Genomic DNA, 24,346 nt, shown 5'->3' on the forward strand with positions numbered 1-24,346 from the left:
CATGAAATTTTTGAAATTCTTATATTAATCACTTCAAGTTTGCAAGGGCCATTCAAGTTAGCAAGTGGTCATTTATCATAGTGGTGGAAATGTGTTGTGCCCTTAAATGACAGCGTGGGTTGTAACCCCGTCTATGGGTAAGTTAACATTTAACTTACTAACGTTATAGTTTCACTAAAAAAAAAATCACTTAGAGTTCTTTACAAGAATTCCGCATACTATTTTTGCTTTTACTGTTATATCGGGAGTTATGTGTCATAAGCTCAACTCATCCTCAATTATTTCTACAGAATCAGTTTAACCCGTCTTTGACTATTTTGCAAAATCAATTCAATCAGTTCTCGATCATTTTTGCAGAATTAGTTCTACTCGTCCTCGACTATTTCTGCAGAATCAGTTCAACCCGTCCTTCACTATTTTGCAAAATCAGTTCAATCAATTCTCGACCATTTTTGCATAATCAATTCAACACTCTTTGACTATTTTTGCAGAATCAGTTCAATTAGTCATTGATCATTTTTGTAGCTCAATTTAACTCGTCTTCGACCATTTTTGCAAAATCAGTTTAACCCGTCTTTGACCATTTTTGCAAAATCAATTCAATTTGTCTACTACAATTTTTGCAGTATCAGTTCAATCCATCCTTGACTATTTTTGCAGAATCAATTCAACCCGTCTTCGACCATTTTTGTGGAATTAGTTCAATCAGTCATCGACCATTTTTGTAGAATCTGTTCAATCAGTCATTCATCATTTTTGTAGAATTAGTTTAACTCTTCGTCGACCATTTTTGCAAAATTAGTTCAACCCGTCGTCAACCTTTTTTGTAGAATCAGTTCAACTTGTCATCGACCATTTTTGTAAATCAGTTTAACCCACCCTTAACTTTTTTTTTTTTTTTTTTTTTTGCATAATCAGTTCAACCCGTCTTTGACCATTATTTTTCTAGATTTTCCTAGCCTGAGTCGATGGACTTGGCTTTTCCATTATTTTTTTTTTAAAGATTTTCCTAGCCTAAGGGAAGAACAATTCTTCACGAATTAACTGAAGGCGCAATCACACATTACACGATCTCGCAAACAATATTATACATATTATTCCAAAATTAACACATTATATACAAATCAAAATTTAATACTATATTTGAAAATGCGAAGGCAGATGGGTTTCATACTACATCAGAAGCTACAAACAGAATCAATCTAATCGAAACATAAAGGCAACAAGTATACACGAGAATTAATTCAAAATTACAAAAAGGATAAGTAACTTGCTAAAAATGTGTGTGGGAGAGGGAGATCAATAGGCAATAGACTTGGGCCACCAGTTAGCAGATGATCAAGAGATGTGGCATGTTACGGCCAATGTGATCAACAAATCATTGGGCTGCCAGCTGACAGATTTATTGTATTAAGAAACCAACAAAACCAAGAGACCCTGAAACGCGCTCGTTTGAGATCTTTAGTTATATCCCGCAGAGCCACAAGAGTTGTATAAATACCTGGCTCATATTGTTCAATCCATTCTGCCTCAACTGTATTATCATTAGCAGGCAATGGAAAATTCTTAGATCTCGCAAAATTATCTCCATCTTGAAATGGCCAGAATTCCTTACCATCAAAATTTTCAGACACACTACTTTTGTCCTTCTAAAATGATCCACCACCATTAGGTAATTTATCTGGGGATTTTATCATCCCATTGGAGGTCAGAAGCTCCGACTCTGCTACACATTTGTTTCATTCGTTCCAAGTGGATCCTTGGGTGAATGAGTGGGCCCTGATTTCCATTTGTTGTGGAAGAATTAATTCCCAAGGATGAGATCGAGTAAGAATTAACCCTTGGAGCAAGTCTTAAATTTTGGCTCCTAAACTTACCTTATTTCACTCCAACTCTTGCCCTAAAATTTGATTTTGGATTAAAACTCAAAATTGGCCCAAATATCAACCAACTTTTAGGTTCTAACCCCACTGATGCGACTGAACGCGAGAGGCCACCCACATGAGATTTAATGCGCCTATTTGAGTCTCACGCCCCCATCTTTTTCAAACCAAACATGCTGGATCCCATGCACATGGGCATGTCTACAAAATAAAAGGGTTTGTCGGCAAGAATTGAGAGCCTAACAACTCTTTGATTTAATCCAATGGTTTGGATCTTTGGACCGTTGACTAATCCAACGGTCCAAATTCAACTTTAATTTTTTTTAGTTTTATATTTATAAATTTATTGAATCCAACGGTTGAGATCTAATATGATCAAATTCAATGATTAAAAAAAAAATATTTTAAGACCCCAATTTAAATCCAACAATTAAAATAATTTTAAAATTTTATTTAATTCAAACTTCATTAAAAAACTCTACAAATACTTATATATTTGTTCAAACATCCATCCAAAATTCACTTTTTTCGTACAATTCTTCCAATTTTTCTCTCTACCATCTTACAAAAACATTTGTATCATGTGTTTCATATTCTTTTATGCATTTCATATTCTTTCATAGTGTCTAATGAGTTTCATAGTGTCGGTTTAGTGGTTTTTCAATATTTATCGAAATTTAAATATTTTTAGGTTAAAATGTTCATAAAATTAATTTAGGATAGTCTACATAATTTATTTATTTAAAAAAAAAATTAATTGAAAAAATAGTTTAAATTCATTCTTTAATAATCTGGAGCATGAACTTTGCCTACCAGAGATGGGTACCTGTATAATTTGTATGTAACATTTCCATAGCATTGATCTTCAAAATTGACATCTCTCTGTAAATTCTAGCTGCTCAGAGAAATAATGTTGAGAAACCGTAAAAAAATGTTTCCATATCAGACATTTGCAGGTCACAGTGCCTAGAGTTGTGTAGTTTTCGTTCGTGAGCGCCAACAAAAACTATGCGATAAAAACTGGTACGGAATACAAAAGTATTGCTTTTATGTACGTGTACATTGTATGTCGATTTTATTCAGCTTGGATAGTCACAAACAGTTATTTGCAACTGAGTATTTTCCTGCTCCGATACGTGTTTGATAAAAGCTCTTCTCCACCAAACCTCGAATGCCTTCTGAATGTTGGGGCAATCGTCTCCCTTGTTTAGAAACCGATCGAACCAATTAAGCAAAATTGTCTGCTGCTGCTGCAATGGCAGTGTGAGAATTGTCTGGCTTATTCCCTCTTCAACCAGTTTCTTATCAATAGATCTCGAAGAAGCCCTCCTCATCCATCCGAAATCTTCATACAGAGCTTCCAGCCATGTCGATAGCAACAAGTATCTTGTTTCTTTCGGCACAAGCAAATTCCTGCTCCCAATTGCAACGCATAGCTGAGCAGTGATCTTGCTGATTTCGTGCCTGTACATGGTTGGAATCTTCGAATGCAGGTCCACAAGCTCCTTCTGATCCGCCCATAACTTGACAAACTCCTCGGCCATTTTCTTGTCCACCAGAATACCAACAATCCACTGCATGTTATCAGCCTCTCTCGCTATCTCTGCCATCAAAACCCCACGGTCCCGCCTGCCGTCATCCGCAGATGTAGCTTCAGATAAGCACAGGACAAGAGAACTCAGACATCTGTGGCAAAGATGATAAAGAGTTTCTTTAGAGACATCAATCCTATTGCTGTCACTGCCTGCATCCTCTCTGAGCAACCGAGAAATGAGCGTCTTCATTTCCCTCCGAGCTCTATCATCTTTTGCTTGAAGAACGCCGGTCAGCAGTCTCATGAAAATGCCATCAGCTCTTGCAGAAGTGGACAATTCAGACGAAACTCTGAGCAGAACTTCACTGGCTAAGTCTTCATGAAGCTGGAGCTCACTGAGTTGCGATACAACTTTCTCCTCTTCTTCCTCGGACCACGGAACAGCTTCCAAATACTCCAAGCATGAGGCAATCCCCTCATCATACATTATAGCAGCAGATACCTGCAACAAACAAAAATTTCACAAATATTCATCGTCACAAACTCGACAAACGATAAACAAATACAGAGACCGTGACTCCTAGTTATTGAATATTCGATTCTTTTTTCAAATTTTCATATAGATTTTAGAAAATACAGATTCGGGCTGTTGATTTTAAAAGATAAACAACTAGGAAAACAAAAATGCAGCTTTGCACAAGAAATTGCAAATTTAAAATGGGATTTCTGGAATTAAAAAAATAATTAACGACACATCAAAGACGTGTACAATACAAGAATTAGGATTCCTAATTTCGATAAGTTTTTATTTGCGCTATTTTAATAATTTTAACAGTACATCAATTCCGTGTATTGACTATCCCAAAAGTGCACAGATTTCCAAAACTCATAATCCTAATCCAAAATTTTCTTACCAACCAAACAGAGCATAAGACAGAGAGAAACAAAACAGAGAAAATGCTAAAAGCAAAAGCCAAAAGCACATACCTTTAGCAAACCCAAAACCCTAGAGACCTCCTCACCCATCAACCTCCTCTTCAGATCATCAGAGTACATGAGCACCACAGCCTCCACATACACCTCCACGTCATCGCAGTCCGAAATCTCCACGCAGTGCGAAACCCCCCGCTCCTTTCGGAGCTTTTCGGCAAAGAACCGGCTTTTCGCCGCCAGCACGCTCTTGTGCACGTCCATCGACACCCTGAACCCGTCCTTGGCCACCACCGTCAGCCTGACGTCGCCGGACACCAGCCCTCCCCAATTGGGGTTCCGAAACGGCGCGTTTTGGAGAAGCCTGTGGACTTTCTCATGGATTTTCCGGTCCGGGAGGAGCTTGGAGTCCCGGTTCTGGTCGTCGGACATCATCTCGTAGAGGGTTTGGGACGGGGTCGGTCGAGTCAGAGAGTGATTTGACCCGGCGAGTTGCGGCGGCGGCGGTTGGGGAGAAGGAGGGGAGGAGAGGGGCTTGGAGGGCGAGGAGGTGGGAGAATAGAGCTTGGAGAGGGATCTTGACGGCGAGAAGGAGAGGGTTTGATCGGAGATGAAGCCCTGTTTGATCATGGCGGAGACCTCCCTCGATTTGAGCGCGTTCTCGGCCGCCATTGGAGCTCTGAGAGCTCGGTGGGGGAATTAAGTGAATGGGAAAGAAAACCCAGAAGTGGGATTTTCGTGGGGATGCAAGGATTGAAAGAAAGATGGGTTCTTGGAGGATTGGAGTGAGAGAAAATGAGTAATCAATCAATCAAAGAAAGAAGTGAACTTTTCTAGGAAAGTAGAGAGAGCGAGGGGGAAGTAATAAAGAATGTTTTCTCGGGAAGTAGACAGTCAAATATTTTCCTGGAAAATGAAGAAAGTAGGAATCCAAGAAATAGAGAGAGAGAGAGGGGTAATGGTGTGGATGATTATAACGAACCTGAGTAAAAGGGTTTGTTTAAGGAAGGAAGAAGGTAAATATTTATATGAACAGCTGAGCTGCCCACCCACTATCACTCACTCACTCCAGGTCGTACAATTTTGTTTGGTTTGCTGTAAAATTATGCTTTATAGGTATGGAGGAAAGGAGTTCATGTGGACCATCTGCGTATTATTATGTATAAATTATAATAATTAGAATATTAATCAGCTTTTAATTAGTTTATCAAATGGATCTAACTTTTGTTTAATTAGTTTAATATTTTGGATGTTTGGATGATAATGCTTGGAGATTCTACCTGTTTGCTGCAGAGTGCAGAGAACCCGAATCCAGATTTAATAATCTAATCATAATTAGTAAAATGGAATAGTTTTTTATTTTTTTTTTATACAAAGAAAGTTTTTTTAGTTGCAGAGGAGGACCTAGAAGTGGGATCTGAACTCTGCATTCTGTGCAGTGGTGACACAGTCATATGTAGTGGTTGAGCAATGGGGCATAGCATGTCTCCAACTTCAACCTAATGATTCTCCCTTTCTCATTATCCAAATAACTTTCATGCGACGGATGAATCATATCACGTGAGAAGCAAGATAGTCGGATAAATAGTGTGTTTCACCCACAACACTGAGGGCGTTCGAGATGATAAACTGGTATTTGGGTACAAAACGATCAACTTTTCTCAAGTTTGCTTTTGTTGTTGCACAAAATGATTTATAAGATTATGTTACGGTCTGTTGTTCAAACGCAAGGGTGAGTGATTATTCTTGAGACACTGTGGTTGAGTGGATGTTCATCTATCTATCTATCTATATTATCTTCTATATTATTAAGGGAACATACCTTGCCAACCCTTTTGCCCGCTTTTTTCAATTTTGTCCCCCACTTTTGAATACACAGAGTTGAGATAATGAGGGCAAAATAGTAATTTTGTATCTTTTGACAAAATGACAATTATATCCCTTTTTTTCTATTTTGCCCTCATTTTTTATGCACAATATTTACATAAAAAGGGTAAAATAGTAATGTTGTATCAACATATTTACATAAAATATGCACTTATGAAGAGAAATTGTCTCACCATCATTTTTTCATACAAGTAAGTGAAATCATAATATTTTTTGAATTGTTTGAATGAACTGAAGTTGTTGTGCTTGAGGAGAATGTAGAAAGAGGTGGATGGTTGTTTACACACACAAATTGTGTGCTCTATGTCAGTACAAGGATAAAGATAATTCATAACAGAATCAACTCAAGTGCCACGTGGGTGGACCAAATGATATTTAAGACAACCACACCAGCAAAGCTGCTCCATTGCCCTTGTAATATTTGTGCAAAGTCAATAATAGAGCGACTGTGAACCTGAAATTATCGGCCCAATAAATGCGTGAAAAATGAGTTGAGATGCAACATACGAAAATTCCAGCATGATTCGATGTATAGCAGTAACGTTAAGAAGATTAAATTTAGAGATTAAATTTATAAATTAAATAATGTGTCACTAATAGATATGAGTATGTTTATCAACGCTTAAGTAATAAACTAATCATCAACTTCCATGTAATTTAGTCTCTAAAATTTTGTTTACAAATTTAGTTTTCCTAACATTACTCATAAGAAAATCTTGGTTTATATAAGATAATACTCGTGTTTCATCACGTGGGAATGTACATATCTCACTTCTTTTGAATAATGTATATTTATCTTATGAATTTCATAATCGGACCTGTTCAATTTATAATATTCATTGGAAGATGATCCCTACAAAAAAAAAAAAAAATCAAATGGAGTTTGTTTAGTCATCAAAATGTATGAAACAAATCAACGGTGTGAATACCAAGTAATATGTTCATAATGAACCGTCTATTTATTTGATACATTTGGTTGACTAAAAGATTTCTAATTCAAATAATTTTTCCCTAGGATGATCTTCAAATGAGATTAAAAAAACTGAACGATATTGACTATAGAGTTTATATGATGAAAATACACTTATCGCAAAAGGTAGAATATGTGCATTCTTCCAGTGAAAAAAATGCAAGTATTATTCAATTAGGTAAAACACAAGTATTATACCATAGAAATAAACTTCATATAAGATTAAAAAACTGAACGATTCTGATTATAGAAAGAAAAAAGAAAGTTCGTATGGAGGTTTTTTAATAATTTGTTATGGCTTTCTTGTTTTTAACACTCACTGTGGTTTCAGTTTGGTTAAAAAATAAGGAAAATTTGAAATAGGTCCAATTTTATAGACTACCTTTTGAAATATGTCTAATTTTTAGTAACTTTTGACTTTTAAAATAGGTCTAATTTTTAGTTACTTTGGACCCATTTCAAAAAACCCCTAAAAAATAAGGACTTGGCATCAAGTACACAAAGCCACTCTGTTGTCATTTCGAGTGAATTGGTCAAAAAGTTTGCTTAAATTTTGAGTTTTAAACAAACCATGTGCGTTTAAATTTTGCGGAGGATGAGTTGTCGCTTCCACAAGTGAATGCCGGCAGGGCAGTACACTCTCACATCACAACTTTGGCATTTTGTAATATTCTTGACACTCATGATCCATTGGAAGAATCGTTCATATGATAGGAGTACATAGAGAAATTATGTACGCCCCCAATAATTTTGTGGACTCACCAAATGACAAAAGACCTGCCAAAGTGAAAGGACAAGGACATGATGTGATATTTCAGCTAAAACTTGATTTGAAAATTGCTGAATGAACCGGCTCATAACATTAATCGACATACATGGTCTAGTAATTAAGGATATAATGGTTGTGGATTTCTATTCATGTTCTGAGCCGGTCTATGCTAGACAAACTCAACTTGATTCTCACCCTCTTCATGAGTCATGTCTGAGTTTGTAAATGGTCGGCATGATTAGTCAGTTTAATATACATTATTTGCTTATTTTCTAACAGCTTATAAGTTATTTAGGTTCTCACCTTTTTCCGATGTGATACTATTAGAGCTCGATTGGCAAGATGTCTAGGTTAACACAGGATAATACTTGCGTTTATTTATGGGAGAACGAACATATTCACTTCTTTCAAATAATGTATATGTGCACCATATGAATTTCATAACCAAAACTGTTCAATTTTTTTATCTTCTTTAGAAGATCACCCTTAAAAAATCATTTAGGCCGGAGAGCAATTAGACCATCTTCAATGGAAAAAGGCTAAACGGCAATGGAGTAATAAAGACAGACAGAAAAACAGGTTAAATGAATTAATTAAATTTCAAATTTTTGGAGTACAAACCAACATAGATAACAGAAACATCACACTTTGCAGACATCGTACGAACAATTATTAAAAACCTTAAAGTTCTATCAACAAACTGCAACATCCTCCAGGACCAGCCCGTTTTGAAATTTGCTAACAATAACACACAAGCAAATCAACGACACCGGAATGTTTGAACGAAACGATGAGCTTTTCTTCGCAATTTCCCGAATGAGATACAGTTCAAGTACTCAAAATGTGCACCAGAAAATTCCTGACCAAGAAAGCAAAGTGTTAATCTACTAATAATGCTAGCAACATTCAGAATTCTTCGAAACCGGGTGGAGAAGATATATTACATATACCTCTTAGAATATGTTTGTTTGTAAATCTTGCATCTCAGGATCTACAGCATCTTCTCCCTTTTCGGCTTCAGTTTTTCCAAAGAGAGGAGCATCGAGTTGAGGAGGGTTCTGCAAATTTAAAAACTTTTCAGTATGAACTCCTTGAACTTTCTAAATTTTAATGCTTCAGGCATTGCAATTTGTAAGCCCTTTGGTGTTACCATGCAGCGAACAAGAGCCCAGTTGATGCCCTTGAAGAACGGATGGCGCTTAATTTCATCTGCTCCTTCCTGTGAGCCCAATCTGTTTTTGGGATCACGGTGCAACAACCGATACATTAACTGCTTTGCTTGGAGACTTGCCTGCATCAGGACACAACTCCATTAGCATCCAAACCAGAGAGGAACATTTTCACTTTGTAATTTCTAACTTCATGCATATTATATTTGTAACTCAGAGTTGCAGTTTGTGAATGAAGAAAAATGTCTGTGCTCGTCTGCATAATGCTCTCTCTATAGATCCTAATGTCTCCGCCAAAGCACATCAAACAAGCGATCATAAACGCATTGTGAGACGCATGTGAACCTACAGAATTATTGGTGCAAGAATATACACATTTCATATAGGTATGTGTATCTATACACGCAAACAGTAAATCTTACCGATATACTTCCTGGAAATTTAAGATCCTTGTGAAGAATATTGGCGAATGTCTTTTGCCTTGTTTTCCCCCTGAACGGTGTATATCCATAGAGCATTTCATACAGAAGAATACCTGAAAAAAAATGCAGTTGATCAGTAGAGTTGGCAGATGGTAGACGAATGATTTAATTTCTTGAAGAGGTAAGACACTCCCGTCATGAGGCGATGAAGACAGTTTCTTATCATTCTCATGCACAGATGACATACTAAAAGCCGAAAAAAATAATTGAAATACGAAATTGAATAAATTGCGTACCAAGAGCCCACCAGTCCACTGCACTAGTATGACCTGCTCCAGTTATGATTTCCTGCAAAAGTAGTTGGAACACAAAGCAGTAAATATGAAGAGTCCTGAAGTTTGACATATCTTGGAAGACAAGAATAAAAAAGAGCGTGCTCTAAGTGTCACACCGGAGCTATGTACTCTTCAGTTCCAACGAAGGAATTTGATGCTCTCATTGGTTCAGCCATGAAGATCATATTCTGCTGAGGTTTGCGTTGTTTTTTCTTTTCGTTGATGCTTGGAAGTAGAAGCTGAAAGGAAGCATAATTATTACTTGAGAACGAAAGGGACTTTTTCTTTTAGTTCCAAAGTAAGATATGGTTTGTAAGATGTGGTTGGATACCTGTGGTTTGCAAGATGTTAAACACGATAGATCGAAATCTGTCAGCGACACATGCCCATTGCTCTGAAGTAAAACATTTTCTGGCTTCAAATCCCTGTATATTATCCCTGTGAAAACAACAGAAGGCTCAATACATTAACTTGAAGATACTGGGAAGGACAAACATCATTGCAACGCAGAGAAAGACATGTGAATGATGCACACAACTTACCCTGACAGTGAAGATACTCCAGTGCAACAACTACCTCTGCAACGTAAAATCTACAGTTGTCCACAGAAAACAGCACTCAGTCGTTTGTTTACAATTCGGTAAAACCTTCGATCGCAATCAAAATTTGAATATTATATGACTAGAAATATTGAAATATTCAACTGCAATAGTAGTTAAACCAATTATTTCTGCTCAAACTTAACAAACTTTCAATTGCCTGTAACCTATTGCATCATTATCATTTCTCGTGATTTACCTTGCAGAATCCTCCTTAAGAACCTTCGTCGGTTGTCTGTCCAAAAGCACGAAGAGTTCTCCACCCGGGTAGTAATCAGTAATGAGGCAGACATGTGTTTTGGTCTGCAAAATTTATAGATGTTGAAGTTTGAAAAGAAATCCATATGTAAGTAAGCGATGTCTAACACATATAAATGATAGTTTTAATCTTAAGTCAGGTGTTGCCTTGTGGCAAAATGAATGAGGCAAAAGCAAGAGTGTGAAAGAAACAAAAAGATGAGTTCTGCAGAGAGAAATCATCCATTCTTGCTAACCTGAAATGAAGCATACAATGCAGGAAGAAAAGGGTGATCCAATATGTCGAGGATCTCTCTCTCTGCGCAAGCTCTGTGCACCTGCAAGAAAGGAACGAAAGGAGTCCTGTAAAGAGATACGGAAGTGGCAGTACCATAACGTTCCTAAAAACTTGACTCCAAATAAAGCGTAAGGCAAGGTAATCAAGATGCATAAAATCATGGATTTCAGTACCTTGTTGCGATTGAGCATGACACCTTTATCCATAGCCTTCATGGCGAAGTAGTGACCAGTTCCACACAGTTCAACCAAATGCACACTGACATAAGAACATATAATGTTGAATGATTCGTATGAGTTTGCAACTAAAAGACTTCTCCTAAATATCGACAAGTAAAAACGAATGTATACTACAGATCTATAGTTTTATTCAATGGATTTCGATCAGAGCCACCAAGTAATTAACATTCCTCAAGTTCATTATATTAATAGTGAAAACCGGAGGTAAAAATGCGAAGATAGAAAATACTAACTTGCCAGTATCACCAGATCCCAAGGGTTTTATAGGCCTAAAATGTTTCAATCCGATCGGCTCTCCACTGTCTATAATCTGCAGAATCAAGGGTTCCTTCAGCAATCTACCGTAATATAAAGGGTGAAGATATTCAAGAAAGTCAAAAGAAGAAAGCCCTAACACTTAATAGACCAAATATATCTTTATGTATGAGATAAATCTGCATTATTAATCAAAACTTCCATGCATAGTGCATACATAAATCCACAAAATGTAAGTGATTTCCTATACCACAAAAATGAATGCTAACCCGAAAAACAAAAAAGAAATTGCCAAAGTTAGAGCTTCTACTCTAAATTTTAGTGGATAATAAAGGGGCTAAAGTACATTCACATAAACCACATCATTGAAAAGAAGCATTACTTCGCTCAATTTTCGTTGCTTGCAACTCAAGGTTCTTAAAATAAATCCTGAATTCTGAAAATCGAGAGAGGTTTTCTTTTCCCACTACGCGAAATCCATGAACCATGCACAACTGAATGATGATCAGTACCTTTTGGATAGCTACCCAAGAGGGGGTATATTTTCTATGAGGCTTTGGGTGAACAACCTTCGAATGGTTCATCCATAGATCTTCTGGTTTCTGCAGTAGAAAAGGATGCTGTCAAATTCGTAAACATATAAAAAAAATTTAAGATGACGAGGATTTAAATCAAGACATTACCAAATTGGCATCAGGAAGTTCTCTCGCTGCCTCATCGACATTTTCAGCAGTTTCTCTGATCTAAAAGTAGAAATCATATACCGTATAAATAAGCTTAATTCTGAACAGAAATTCAAGAGCAGAATACAGGAACAGAAAACAAAAAAGAGAAAAATGTGAAGAAAGTTGAGACCAGTATTTCGCTCTCTTTTACGGTGTCTTCAGGAATAGCGTTCTTAAGAGGCTCAATATGCTCGCTGCCATCTAGTTGTACCCCAATAAAATACTGCACCTCCCCCTGTTTACCGAAACAAGTAAAATATCATATGTCATTCAGTTCCAGAGTCTTTTCTATCGCATTGTTTTCGTTCAATATCTGTGTAGATCGTACCTTTTGATCACGCATAGGCTGCAGATGAAATACATTCCAGAACTTTTTACCTGGATCGAGTGCAAATGGATTTTAGTTTATTTGTTAAGTGTAGTTAAATGATGTGCCTTGAGTAAAATGGAAAAAGGAAACGTACCGCTTTTCGAATAATTGATGAGCTGCACGGTAACTTCAGTCTGGTTGTTGATTGCATCTCTTATTTTCTTCACAGTTTCCGGATCAGTTTCAGGTCCTTGCAGGAACCTAAAGACATCCAAACAACAAAACAAATTAGAACCCTCTTCTAAGTGCTGAACATTTTGGGATGATCAGATCCCGAATGAGGATCATTGAGCTTCTTAAAGCAACTCGCCAGACAACAAAATCAGTTTATTTGTATTGAAGTACACCTGCAATTTCTTCCCAATATTTCTTCGCGGCTGTACTCTGTAAGCTCTAAGAAACTGTCGGACGCAAATATCTGAAATGCAAACGCTCATAAATATCACATGCTTAAATCTTGCGTTATTTAAATCTCGATTGTGAAAATTTAATGACAAAGTTTGAGTGAAATTAACTTACGATGGGATTATCAGGCAGCCTTGGATCAGTAATGACAAAGTTTTTCTCAATACGTTCGAGTGTTGTAGCAAGATCAATACCCTTCCTCATTTCCTTCTGTCTTACTTTGTCATCAAGACTGTCCGGTCTCTCCTCGTCACTCTCATAGCTATCCGCAGGGACTCCGGTGTCAAAGCTTTCCTCAATAGTTTGGCTTTTCCTAATCCTCCTAAAGTTGTGAAGTAAAATAGTAGAGGAAAGTATTAAGTCTATGCATGCCTTAACATTTCTCAGTAGTTATATTCATATGAACAGATGAAATTATACCCCATGAAAGAAAGCCGGCTAGTTTTTTTCGGTTTCTTTTCAGGCAACTCGTTGATACGCTGCATTGAGATTTTAGGATGATCCCCGCGTGAGTTTCGCCTAGGTGGACCAACACTCTCGGAGTTTCTCCTCCCTGGAGGTTGATCTGTTCTCTCCTCTGCCCTGCCACCTTCTGACTTTCTAAAGAAGGGACGATTTGCTGATTCGCTAAGTGATCTTGGTCTTTTCACTGCCTGTACCAGTTCAGATACTGAGTTTGAAGCCATCTCTTTCTGACGAGCTGCAACAAATCCAATTATCAGTTAGCTCAAAACCTAAGACAATGTGACAATCATTTGCATGTTTCAGTTTTAGTCATCAAGTCGCTATCTCAAAAACGCCGGTAGTACTTCATACTCGGAAAAAACAGCTAGAGTTTGATGACAGTTTAGTACAAATTTGACTGGTTGCACAACAATGCTAGTGAACTTTTGGTTTGAGAGAAAGCATATAAATTTTAGATAAGTCACTGGGTGTTCATCTTCCATGAGAACTCGAAAACAATGACAGATGCTTTTCATATGCAGATTTCGCAATCTATCTCTAGCTAGCTAGTACTACATTTTAATTGGAAAGAAAAGGTATTTTCTAAGTAGTATCAGTGATTTCTGGGAAGCAACTTTCCTGCATCACTCTCACGTACTATGTCGATTTTTCGTTAGTCTTCAAATTGCTTATGTCACAACAAACACCTTCGATTTTCGTTTTGGTTTATTGAGCAAATTCTTTTTACTCGAACTTATGATATTTTGTTAGTCACTTGTTGAGCTATGAAATCGTTGTAGTTCATGGCTGGTACTGGTTCAATCATGTCACCAAAAAAAAAATCTGGAAAAAAAAAACAATTGAATTAGAGAAAGAATTAGAATATATACCATCATATCGAATCAAGGATTCGGGCAATCCATTCGGACGCAGCATCTTATCCTTGGACCCCTCTGTATGCTTGCTCACTTCCACTTGCATTCTGCCACGTCAAGAAAGTAGTAAACAAAAGCATGCATGGATAATTAGCATCGCATGCATTCCCATGCAATGCATATCTATAGTTGCTAAAATGTCCGTATCCCCAACATTCTTGTCTCTCTAGGCCATGTCCATCCATCTCCCTCCCAACCCATCAAGTATCCGATCGATGTCGGCTAGTGCATGCATGCATGGGAAATAGCTTACTGGATACTGTACCCTGTATTGTGTCTGTTTTTTTTCTCACGTGATGTGTAACGTGAGGAGAGAGACTTGAATACAATACACGGTGCAGATGTGGTCTATGACAGGAAGGTCCACACACACACGACACTCCATCACAATCAAGTCCTATATAGGCTAATTGAATCTGGCAAGATTATAGAGACTAGAGAGGAGCAAGGCAGCCCCAGCTGGAGAAAAAGTAGAACAATTATTGGAACTTTACATGTGTGTCTATACCCACTCTGCTAGACAGTCAATAATGGACTCGATCATATTTCTACTACCCGAGAGATTTTTTATTAGGACAAGAATTTTCTGCTCTTCAACTTTCAATGTCCTTTCGTGCTATCCTGTTTTGTGTGGTCACGGTTAAATCACGTCAACATTTTATATTGCTTTTTATAGAGATAATAAGACAAAAATAAATAGTAATATAAAATGTTGACGTAAATTAACCGTGACCACACAAACAGAAGGGCACGGAAGGGCATCGGAAGTGGGAGGGCAGACAATTCTTGTCCTTTTCATTATGCCTAGAACACTGGATGGTACATCTTATGTCATTATCCAGAGAAAAGTTTTTTTTTTTTTTTCCAACTATTCCCTCCACTTGTATAATGACATATAACGTATGTACCTGTGCTTCAAACACACTGAAAAATCTCCTATACCCAACGCATACATATGATTACAAAACTATGGAGTTAGATGAACAAGAAATTTGTCACATCAAACAATCTAAAATGTTATATCATTCATGACATCAGGCGACATGATATGTTATGTATTTATTCTATGAAATCTAAATTCTACTTCTTATAGATTATTACTGTAATGTAATATAAACTCTCTGCGTCTGTGAAACTGACCCATAAATATTATGAGATTGATAGTATGACAACTCACACTTCCAATACGAAAGTATTCACCATGAAGAAAGAAAAATACCCAATGAATTTGAGAACTTTCCCGCTCTCGTCCTTGATGGGAGCAATAGTAAGTAAATTCCAAAATGGGGTCCCATCTTTCTTATAATTCAGCAACCTCCCACAGTAACTCTTGTTCCCTTGCAAAGCCTCCCTTATCTGTGCAACATCTTGCGGGTCCGTACCCGCCCCCTGCAAAAACCGGCTGCAAAAAAACCCCAACAAAACCCCGAAATTATCAAAACTACCCTCCTCACACTACATACCGTTATTTCCGTTACCATAAATATAGCAAAAAGTTGAAAATAAAATTAAGGATACCACCCTTCAACTCTTTCTCCAAATGTATAAGTAGGACCATTCATTTTCTCTATCATTATCTAAATATTATCTATAGAAAAATTTATTCAATTTATAGACCATTCAGTTATACTAGATGAAGTCCACACACTATGTATGTGTAAATATAAAAGATTTAAAAAGAAAAAAAATATATATATGGAAAAGAGGGAAGTTGGAGAAAAATGTGAAAGAGAGAGGAGAAACTTTTCAGCGTTGCAGGAACAAAGTTCGATACACCAAGTGTCTTAATACAGGTTGTTGGATATTTCAAAAAAAAAAAAAAAAAAAAAACTTCTAACCACTTGTACCAAGACACTTGGTGTACCAGGCCGTGTTCTCAGCATACTGAAAAATTTCTCAAGAAAAAGGGGAAGACAAAACTTGGGATTTAAGGTTTTTATTTTTATTTTTATTTTTTGAAATTAGAGATATGTTTTGATAATATGTGGGGTGATAGAATAAAAAATATAGCAAAAATTGTTCTGTGTGAAACTACTTTAATGCGCATGAATTTTTTTGTATCAAGTACGCATGAAAGGGTATAATAGTATTTTCTTGATATTTAGTTGACAAAAAGTGTTCTATTAATAAGTAGTATTCAATTATAAGTTTAATAGTATTTTTCTTAATTTTTAGTTAAGGAAGAGTGTTCTATTAAAATTTGTATAGACATATAAAGAAAAAATTGTCGGTTTCTTATGAGAATGCTAATTATTATCATAACGGTCTACTTATTTGATACATGCAATATAATTATGTAATTGACTTAATGGTCACTAAATTGACTGAATTCTAAAATTTGATCTTTAGATGGCAATGTAAAATAAAATAAGTTGTTCCAATGACAACGATTATATGGTGAAATGATGAGAGGGGTAACTGAACGAGGGGTGTGTTAATAAAATTAATAAAACGGTAAAGAGTAAAAAAGTTAAATAATTACCAGTTCCTGCCGATGACCTCCTTGGAGGTGTACCCGGTCATTTTAAAGAACCCGGCGCTGGCGTAAAGAATCGGGTAATCGGGTTTGGTGGCGTCCGAAACGACGAACGTCTGCTGAAACGTCGACAGCGCGTCCTTCAAGTCGTTTGAAACTCTTGGAATCCCTCTCTCTTTCCCTCCACCGAACACGTCGTCCGACGACAACTCGCCGGAGCTCCGAGCAGAGTTGTTCGAGTTCCTTCTCGAGGTCTCAGTTCCTCCGCCAAGACTCGGTTTGGAAGTCGAGTCTTCGGGTCCGCCCGAGGTCCGGACGCCAACTCCCTGCGGCTTCCCGGTCTCCTCGTCCGTCTTCAGCACCAGACCCCACTCGGCAGCCCTCTGCGCGGCGTCGTCGGACGGCTTGTCGTTTGCGTCGACAGAGGAGGAGGAGATTGTCTGCTGAATATTGGACAGCGGAGATGGGGTTGGGGAGTGGTGGGCGACGTCCTTGAGGGCCATCCATGAGGTTGTGATGTCGGCGGCGCGGGTGGACTTGGAGGCGAGGTTGGGTAATGGGTCGGGTTCCGGGGTGGTGACAAGTGGGTCTATCCAGCTCTGCCACGTCTGCTCGGAGCGGAAGGCTGGTGAACCGGTTGTAGTTTTTGTTGGTTTGGCGGCGGAGGAGAAGGTGGAGGGGTTGAAGACTTCGAGAGAGCCGCGGGAGTCTCTGGGGAATGGCGGGATGAGGGAGGCGGGTGGCGTTGTGTCTGAGAACTGTTCGTCTTCCATCTCTGCATGGATATTTTGTGACCAGATAATTAAAAATTAAAATATGAAGCCTTATTATATTATACAATCTAAAAAATAAAAATAAAAAAATCATGCGTCACCATGAAAATGTTCTTGTTGATATTTGCAGAAGAACATAACAAAATTGAGGACCACATTACGCTGCAACGATACGTGGTTTCATAATTTTAACCGTCTATTTGTTAACTATTACATATTATTTTGAGAAATATTTATGTAAAAAGTGTTGGAGAACTCAAAAATTGTGTAGCAATTTTGTTAGAATCATGCTAATTTCAACGTCCACTGGAAGCACTATGTGTGTATGTATGACTCACTCCACATTGGATTTTTATGATTCGAATCATTTATTTTTCAATTTGTACTTTATGGATAATCCTTGCAAAATATTAATCAAAAATAAAAAAATATTTGAGGTATCTAATTGAGTTCATAGAATTGACGAACACTATTTTTTGAGAAACATTCAAATTTTATCATGAAAATCAACGAGTAAATGGTTTCAGATTGATTTGATTTTTTGCAAAAATTATCTATGAATGAAGACTAAAAAAATAAACGGTTCAAATCGTTGAAGTCTGATGTATAAATGGGCCCCACAATTCGTTCCCATTTACAAAAAAAAAACAAATCCTTTAGATAAAGGCTCTGTTTAAAAAAGTCATTAATTATATACCTGCTAAGGATAAATTTTGACTTTATTTTATTTTGTTTTATTATGCCTGATTCATGATAATTATTTATGGTGCAGCTCCTCCTTATTCCAGAACTGCCTTCTAAATTTGAACAGGTAAATCTTTTTAATAAAGTGAAAACTGATTGTCGTTAGACTAAATTAATAGACATAGAATATTATAGCAAAAATAATGCATAAAATGGGAAGAAGAAAAAGATAAATGGTTCGAAACAAGGACACCACATTGCAAGTAGGACATAGTGCACAAAACTTTGGAAGATATTATTGAAGATATTACAAAAAATAGGAGTGAAAGAGAATAAGCCATGTCGTGACATAAGTGATAGAAATAAGATGTGGACTAATGCAATGTTAAGCGTGTTGTTTTCCTTGCACCAATGCCTACACTGACCATAGCTCTTGTGGGGCTGTGAGAGTTGGGGATTGGCCAAATTTCAGACTAGAGGGACATGGACGGTGATGTGTAAACTTTTGGATTGATGTGAAATCACAAATTTTGAAAGTAAATAAAAAGGATTGTCTTAGGTTTCATGCACAAGTAGTTAAGTTCAGACAATCTCGTTCGAATTAATAAAAAGCCACTAATTCAGTTGATAAATCTTGACATAAATCACGCATATATCCAACTAAACATATGTGTTAGGTATAGGGTTTTAGTCCTCATTGAAACTTTGAAAAGGTCCTGAGGACTGATGGAGTGATGAGCACCTCATGTTTCAACTGCAATTCTTTGTGCTGTACCGACTTATGTAGTACTTTGAACAAGAGGTCAGGGTGGGAACTAGGTGAGTGTGCTATTTAATTAAAAAGGACACTACAGCAACATGCTTGCTCCCATTTCTTTCTCATGATCGATTGTGATATATATAATTCACAGTAGACATGCATGGCCAAGGTCATTAGTTGAAAAATATGCAACATTAATGATATAGAAAGCAATAACTTAGGCAACAAATTGAACAAAAGCATAGTTGGAGAGGAGAATCATACATATGATTGTTATAACCTAAGGTGAATGAATTGATGAAGTAGGAATTATTAGAGTTCAAATAAACATGTTGTGAGAGCATCTCCAGCAAAGCTAGCTATACTATTCACTTGATTAAATTTGATTCGTGGATAGCTAGCTAGTTTCTTGGAGAAGTGTCTTTGAGTTCATTGGCTGAAAATGACTTAATTAAAAGTGAGTTTAACTAGTTTGTTGGAGCTGTTCTAACTCTAAGTTTGGCATATCATTTGGCTTCTACATAAACTCAAAAAACAAAAATATGATTCAAAATCTTGCAATTAGAGTAATATTTAAGGATCACATAGAAGTAGGAAGTGATCAACTGATCATGCATATTGAACTCAAATTTACCAAGCTGGATGTATAGTTGAATTTGAACTTTCAGAACTGCAAGAATCAGTGGACCCAAAAAGTTTGTTTAAGTAGTTCAATTTTCTGTCATCATGCATCTTCCTAAAAACCCATTAACCAATAGAGTGTTGTAGAAAATTTTTATTCACCCACACAAGACTGGTAGCTCAGTAGCTGGAATGGTTGGAGAGAGAGAGAGAGAGAGAGAGAGAGAGAGAGAGAGAGAGAGAGAGAGAGAGAGAGAGAGAGAGAGAGAGAGAGAGAGAGAGAGAGAACATTCAAAGATTTTGCATATACAGAAGAAGTACCTGATCAGGTGAACTCGTGTACTGCTAAACAAGGCAATTGGGAAATAAATGAGTTTCAATTCTTAGCAAATTGAAGAAGCTCATTTTTATGGCTTTTGTTTCAAGAAAATAATTGGTGAGAGAGAGAAGAGAAGATAGCACAATATGGGTGAGGGAGCAGTTTTTAGTGGGCAAATTAAAAGATTGAGAGAGAAAAACAAGAAAGATAAAATGATTGTGAGAAAACAAATGGTTTGGCCTCCCATCCCTCCATACCAAATACTCACATGCCCTCTTCCACATCTTGCTATACCAATCCCACACTCTATGTATTTTTCTTAAAGACACCATAGAGAGCGCAACGGAGGATCAGGCTAGAAAAACTACAGACGCTCCAAGATATGATTAAGATCAAAATTATAAATTTATTTTGTGCTTCCATTATTAATATCTTTCTTACCTTGCCCCCAATATATGATTGAGCTTCTGGTATCTTTCTTTACAGACTGGAAATTGGCTGGCAGCAGCTAAAACAACAAAGGCAGTCACAGAAGCAGAAGCAATAGTAGATCTAGGAGCCCTTCATCCAACCCGTATAGCTCGATCAGCAATGCTTCTTGTGTTTTTCTGCCGTACTAGATAGAAAGTAAGATTTCTATATTTTGCATTGGAAAAGAGAGAAATGATGAAGACCATATATCTATATATATACATTTATACATATATATGTGCGCGCGCACACGAACAACTTGTGGCGGTGAAACTTTCTTGAATGTTATGATTAGATTTGTGAATTTGTCAGCATTATTTTTTTCGTTTAATTAGGGCAAAGATTTATCCTTTTTGGGGATATCAAACTGCTTGTGGCTTTAAAAGTTTACCTGGGTTTTGGGATAAACTTTCCGAAATTAGTAAGATAAACTATAGAAGCATAATATTTTGTCCTGAGGTGGAGTGGTCATGGGTAAGAACTCTGATGTAAGAGGAGTGCACATGCACATGGCAATGTTGGGAGGGTTAAAAAGCATTTACCTAGGTTTGTTGAAGTTACCAAATTTACTCATGCTCATGGAACAATGGAACATGGAACATGGAAGGGTTTGTTCAAAGGAGCAGGATTCTCTTCCTTCTTTTTTTCCCTCCTCTTCCCTCTTCTCAATTGGCGGAGAGAGAACCCTACTTGATCAAATTAGTTCTTCAAGTACACGTTACTATATATGTTAAGAGGATTGGATGGGTTGAACTAAAAAAAATTGACAGTGAATTTCTTAAAGGAAAAAAAATCAAGTGTAAGTGCTGTGGTTATACCAAAGCATAAGGAACTTGAAGGAAACTATACAAGTGTTACCCTATCCTACAAGGTATTGTGTGTTTTGGTTTTTAACACAATCGATATTAGTGGAGGGAGATGAATGCTAACATTTAGGTTACAATTGTGATATAATTCGATGCTATGAAGTGCAAGGTATTGAGTTTTACTTCAATATACGAGTTGATCATCACTAGGGTTTTGTTATCGATTGAAAAATATTGCCCTCACTCACCATTTTTACTAACCTTGGAGTTTCCAAACACTGCAGTTGGGTATACTTGTCATGAGGCAAGGTATCAACAGTAGCGAAAATAAGCAGTGTGTGTAGAGACTTGGCTAATTATAAATTACAAACTAGAATTTGTGGTAAATGTTATATGGAAAAATTTGAAATAGGTCCAATTTTATAGACTACCTTTTTAAATAGGTCCAATTTTTAGTGACTTTTGACTTTTGAAATAGGTCCAATTTTTAGTTACTTTGGATCCATATAAAAAAAACCCCATGTTATATATAGAACTTGATTCTTGGGGAATAGAGAGAGATGTTTTTGGTTTGAAATCCATTGCCAAAACGTGAGTTACAAACCTTGGCAGATCCGAACAAGAAGTGGCTAGCTGCATACATTTCTCTTCAATAAGCACAACCTTTTAAGTTATCAATTTTTGGCTTATTTTTAGTTACGCTCCTGTAACTCTATTTTGATTTCACTGTGCCCGTTATAATTGAAAAGTTATCACTTTACTCTCTGAAACTCAAAATTCGTACTACTTTGATATGTGAACTCACTTTTCTCCCGAAAACTTATAAGTAACCTCCTAAAACATAAGTGGGACCTAACACCCAATAAGACTATGCCACAGTTCAAACAATCAGAGAATGTTAAGTTTAAAAGAAATTGAAGAGATGAAAAAGATAAAATATAAATAAATTGATTAGCATGGCGCACTCAAATCCAACCCACATAAAAAATTAATAGATCTAAGGTAATATGGAGCGAATTTTAAGTTTTATAAAGACGATTTTCAAGTTTCAGAGAGCAAAATGTGATCAAAATCGAGTGCTAAAGGACAAAGGGACAAAGTAAAGTGAATTTTAAATTTCAAAAAATAAAATGATAATCTTTAAATTACAAAAAGTAAAATAAAATTGAAATCGAATTCTAAGAAGTGTAGCTAAAAATAAGCGTAAGTTTTTGTTAACTTAATATCAAATTTAAGCTGGGGTGAGATTTCTGCTTTTTCCAGGGAAGTATATGATACTCACCTTTAATTCTGTGGTACTCACACATGTGGTAGGCCCTAGAACCACGTGAACAAACTTTTCACACAGAGACATCTTATCCGTTCACGGCCTGATGGGATCACATCAGACGACACAACCTCCCCTCATGCTCAAGTGCTGACCCTTTCCTTGGTTGGCCCCAACCCCTAGTCTCTCTGGCAGATAGAAAAATCAGCCCCAGAACATGGTCCCTCCCAACGATTGTGATTGCCTCAGAGAGAGAGAGAGAGAGCATGGGAGTCATGCCGCCATGTGTTGCTATAACGTTGTAAAGAGAAGTTACACAGCTACGAACCAACTTGGGTTGTCTGATGTCACACTGGGATTGCAGCTTCAAAATATTTTAGGTGCTCCGGAGTATCCTGTATTTTATGTCTTTCACGAAACTTCCTTCTTAGGTTTTTTCTCGCAGCCTTGTCACTTTTTGAATTCTTCTTTCAGATCGCCTTTTGAAAAGCGGAAATGTAGGGGTCATGATAATCTAATGAGAGGGATCTTTTCACAAAGCCAGAAAGAGTTTGACATTTTTAAATAAAGATTTAACGGTTAAAACGTAAAAAACACTAGATACACCAAAAAAAGTCTCTCAGCTATTTCTTTTATCTCTGTGTCACTTTCCCGTCATTATATGGGATTGTTGGGTGATGGCCCAAACTAAAAAATGGGCTTTTTTCAACTTTTTGGCACAGTGATAGCTCAAGGACTTGAGGTGATTTTGGGGGGCTCTAGATTGCTTCATAACCAAAAGAACAAAAGGTCCAAAAGGCAAAGAAAAGAGATTTCTGAGTTCTTGTGGGCTCAAGGCGGACCATGCCCATCTATCAGTCACTTTTCCTGTAATAATAACATGCAAAATGGAACGTTCTCTGTTTATATTGCCACAATATATGACTAAAATGAATATGTTCAAACAAGATTCAACCTGATCAATTGTTCAAAATCACAATACGATAATACAAACATTTTACATCTTCAAGCAATACGGAAAGCAAAGTTGTGTGGTTGGTGGCTTCTGGGTTTTCTCTCTGGTATTGAGATTTGGGAGAGAAGACTCAGACGAGGGGGAGAGACAGAGACAAAGAGGAAGAAATAGGAAGAGGGAGGAAAAGAAAGTGGAAGAAGAAGGGAAATAAATTAAATCAAAATCCGACCGCAAGATCTGAATCAAACAGCTAATATGACTTGGTCCTCAGTATCTGGAGCCACGGATCCGGAGAGGACCTGAATCCTACAATTCTATTGAAGAAGACTGGAGTGGAGAGTGCCATTTTCACCTAGCACACCAAGTGGTAGGTCCAATTCAGTTCACAAGTTACAAAATTTGAGTTATTAAAACACAAAATACTTATAACACGTGACAACATTTGTCACTTAACATGCCATGCCCACCCAAATTTTGCTAATCATATGACCAATGTTTTTCTTTTCGGTTACAAATCATAAGACCAAAATCTTCATGAGAAAGAGGTTGGTGTCCAAAAATATTTCTCATTAAAACTGCCTGCTCTCCCACAAACCATACAATTTTTCCTTCTCCTAGCAATTTAGACATGATCAATATGTGTCATTTAGGCAGAAGGGTCAATAAACTTCCAACTTCCTCGCAGTCAATTTCGTTCATTCCATAACAAACTCTAGGACACAACACACAGCCCCCTCCCTCCCTCTCTCTCTCTCTCTCTCTCTCTCTCTCTCTCTCACCTCCTTTCTTGAAACCAAACTCAACAGAA

The 24,346-nt window shown here is 37.0% G+C and overlaps 2 protein-coding genes across 4 annotated transcripts; both read right to left on the minus strand.

Moving 5' to 3' along the window:
• Positions 1–2,791: 2,791 nt before the first annotated feature.
• On the minus strand, positions 2,792–5,233 carry LOC103945654 (BTB/POZ domain-containing protein At5g60050). Its single transcript, XM_009356246.3, has 2 exons — positions 4,405–5,233; positions 2,792–3,919 (listed from the first exon to the last, which is right to left on the minus strand). The coding sequence occupies exons 1-2, from the start codon at positions 5,017–5,019 to the stop codon at positions 2,963–2,965; spliced, it is 1,572 nt and encodes a 523-aa protein (XP_009354521.1). The 5' UTR covers positions 5,020–5,233; the 3' UTR covers positions 2,792–2,962.
• A 3,314-nt stretch (positions 5,234–8,547) lies between these two features.
• Positions 8,548–20,762, minus strand: LOC103945655 (phototropin-1). 3 transcript variants are annotated; one of them, XM_048588820.1, is made up of 24 exons: positions 20,481–20,762; positions 16,889–17,657; positions 15,626–15,808; positions 14,362–14,453; positions 13,448–13,727; positions 13,142–13,349; positions 12,970–13,040; positions 12,717–12,823; positions 12,581–12,630; positions 12,383–12,487; positions 12,211–12,270; positions 12,040–12,129; positions 11,506–11,582; positions 11,207–11,291; positions 10,993–11,073; positions 10,698–10,801; positions 10,442–10,491; positions 10,231–10,337; positions 10,016–10,138; positions 9,861–9,912; positions 9,565–9,677; positions 9,124–9,264; positions 8,924–9,031; positions 8,548–8,832 (listed from the first exon to the last, which is right to left on the minus strand). In XM_048588820.1, the coding sequence occupies exons 2-23, from the start codon at positions 17,653–17,655 to the stop codon at positions 8,927–8,929; spliced, it is 3,051 nt and encodes a 1,016-aa protein (XP_048444777.1). In that variant the 5' UTR covers positions 17,656–17,657; positions 20,481–20,762; the 3' UTR covers positions 8,548–8,832; positions 8,924–8,926. The 3 variants fall into 3 exon arrangements, with proteins under 3 accessions (XP_048444777.1, XP_048444778.1, XP_048444776.1); XM_048588821.1 differs by lacking the exon at positions 20,481–20,762 and adding an exon at positions 20,042–20,314; XM_048588819.1 differs by lacking the exon at positions 20,481–20,762 and adding an exon at positions 17,757–17,904.
• Positions 20,763–24,346: the final 3,584 nt, after the last annotated feature.

This window comes from the organism of the source record quoted next, unplaced genomic scaffold (assembly GCF_019419815.1).
Source record: "Pyrus x bretschneideri cultivar Hongxiangsu unplaced genomic scaffold, Pyrus_bretschneideri_v1 Contig29, whole genome shotgun sequence".
Classification (NCBI taxonomy): Eukaryota; Viridiplantae; Streptophyta; class Magnoliopsida; order Rosales; family Rosaceae; genus Pyrus; species Pyrus x bretschneideri.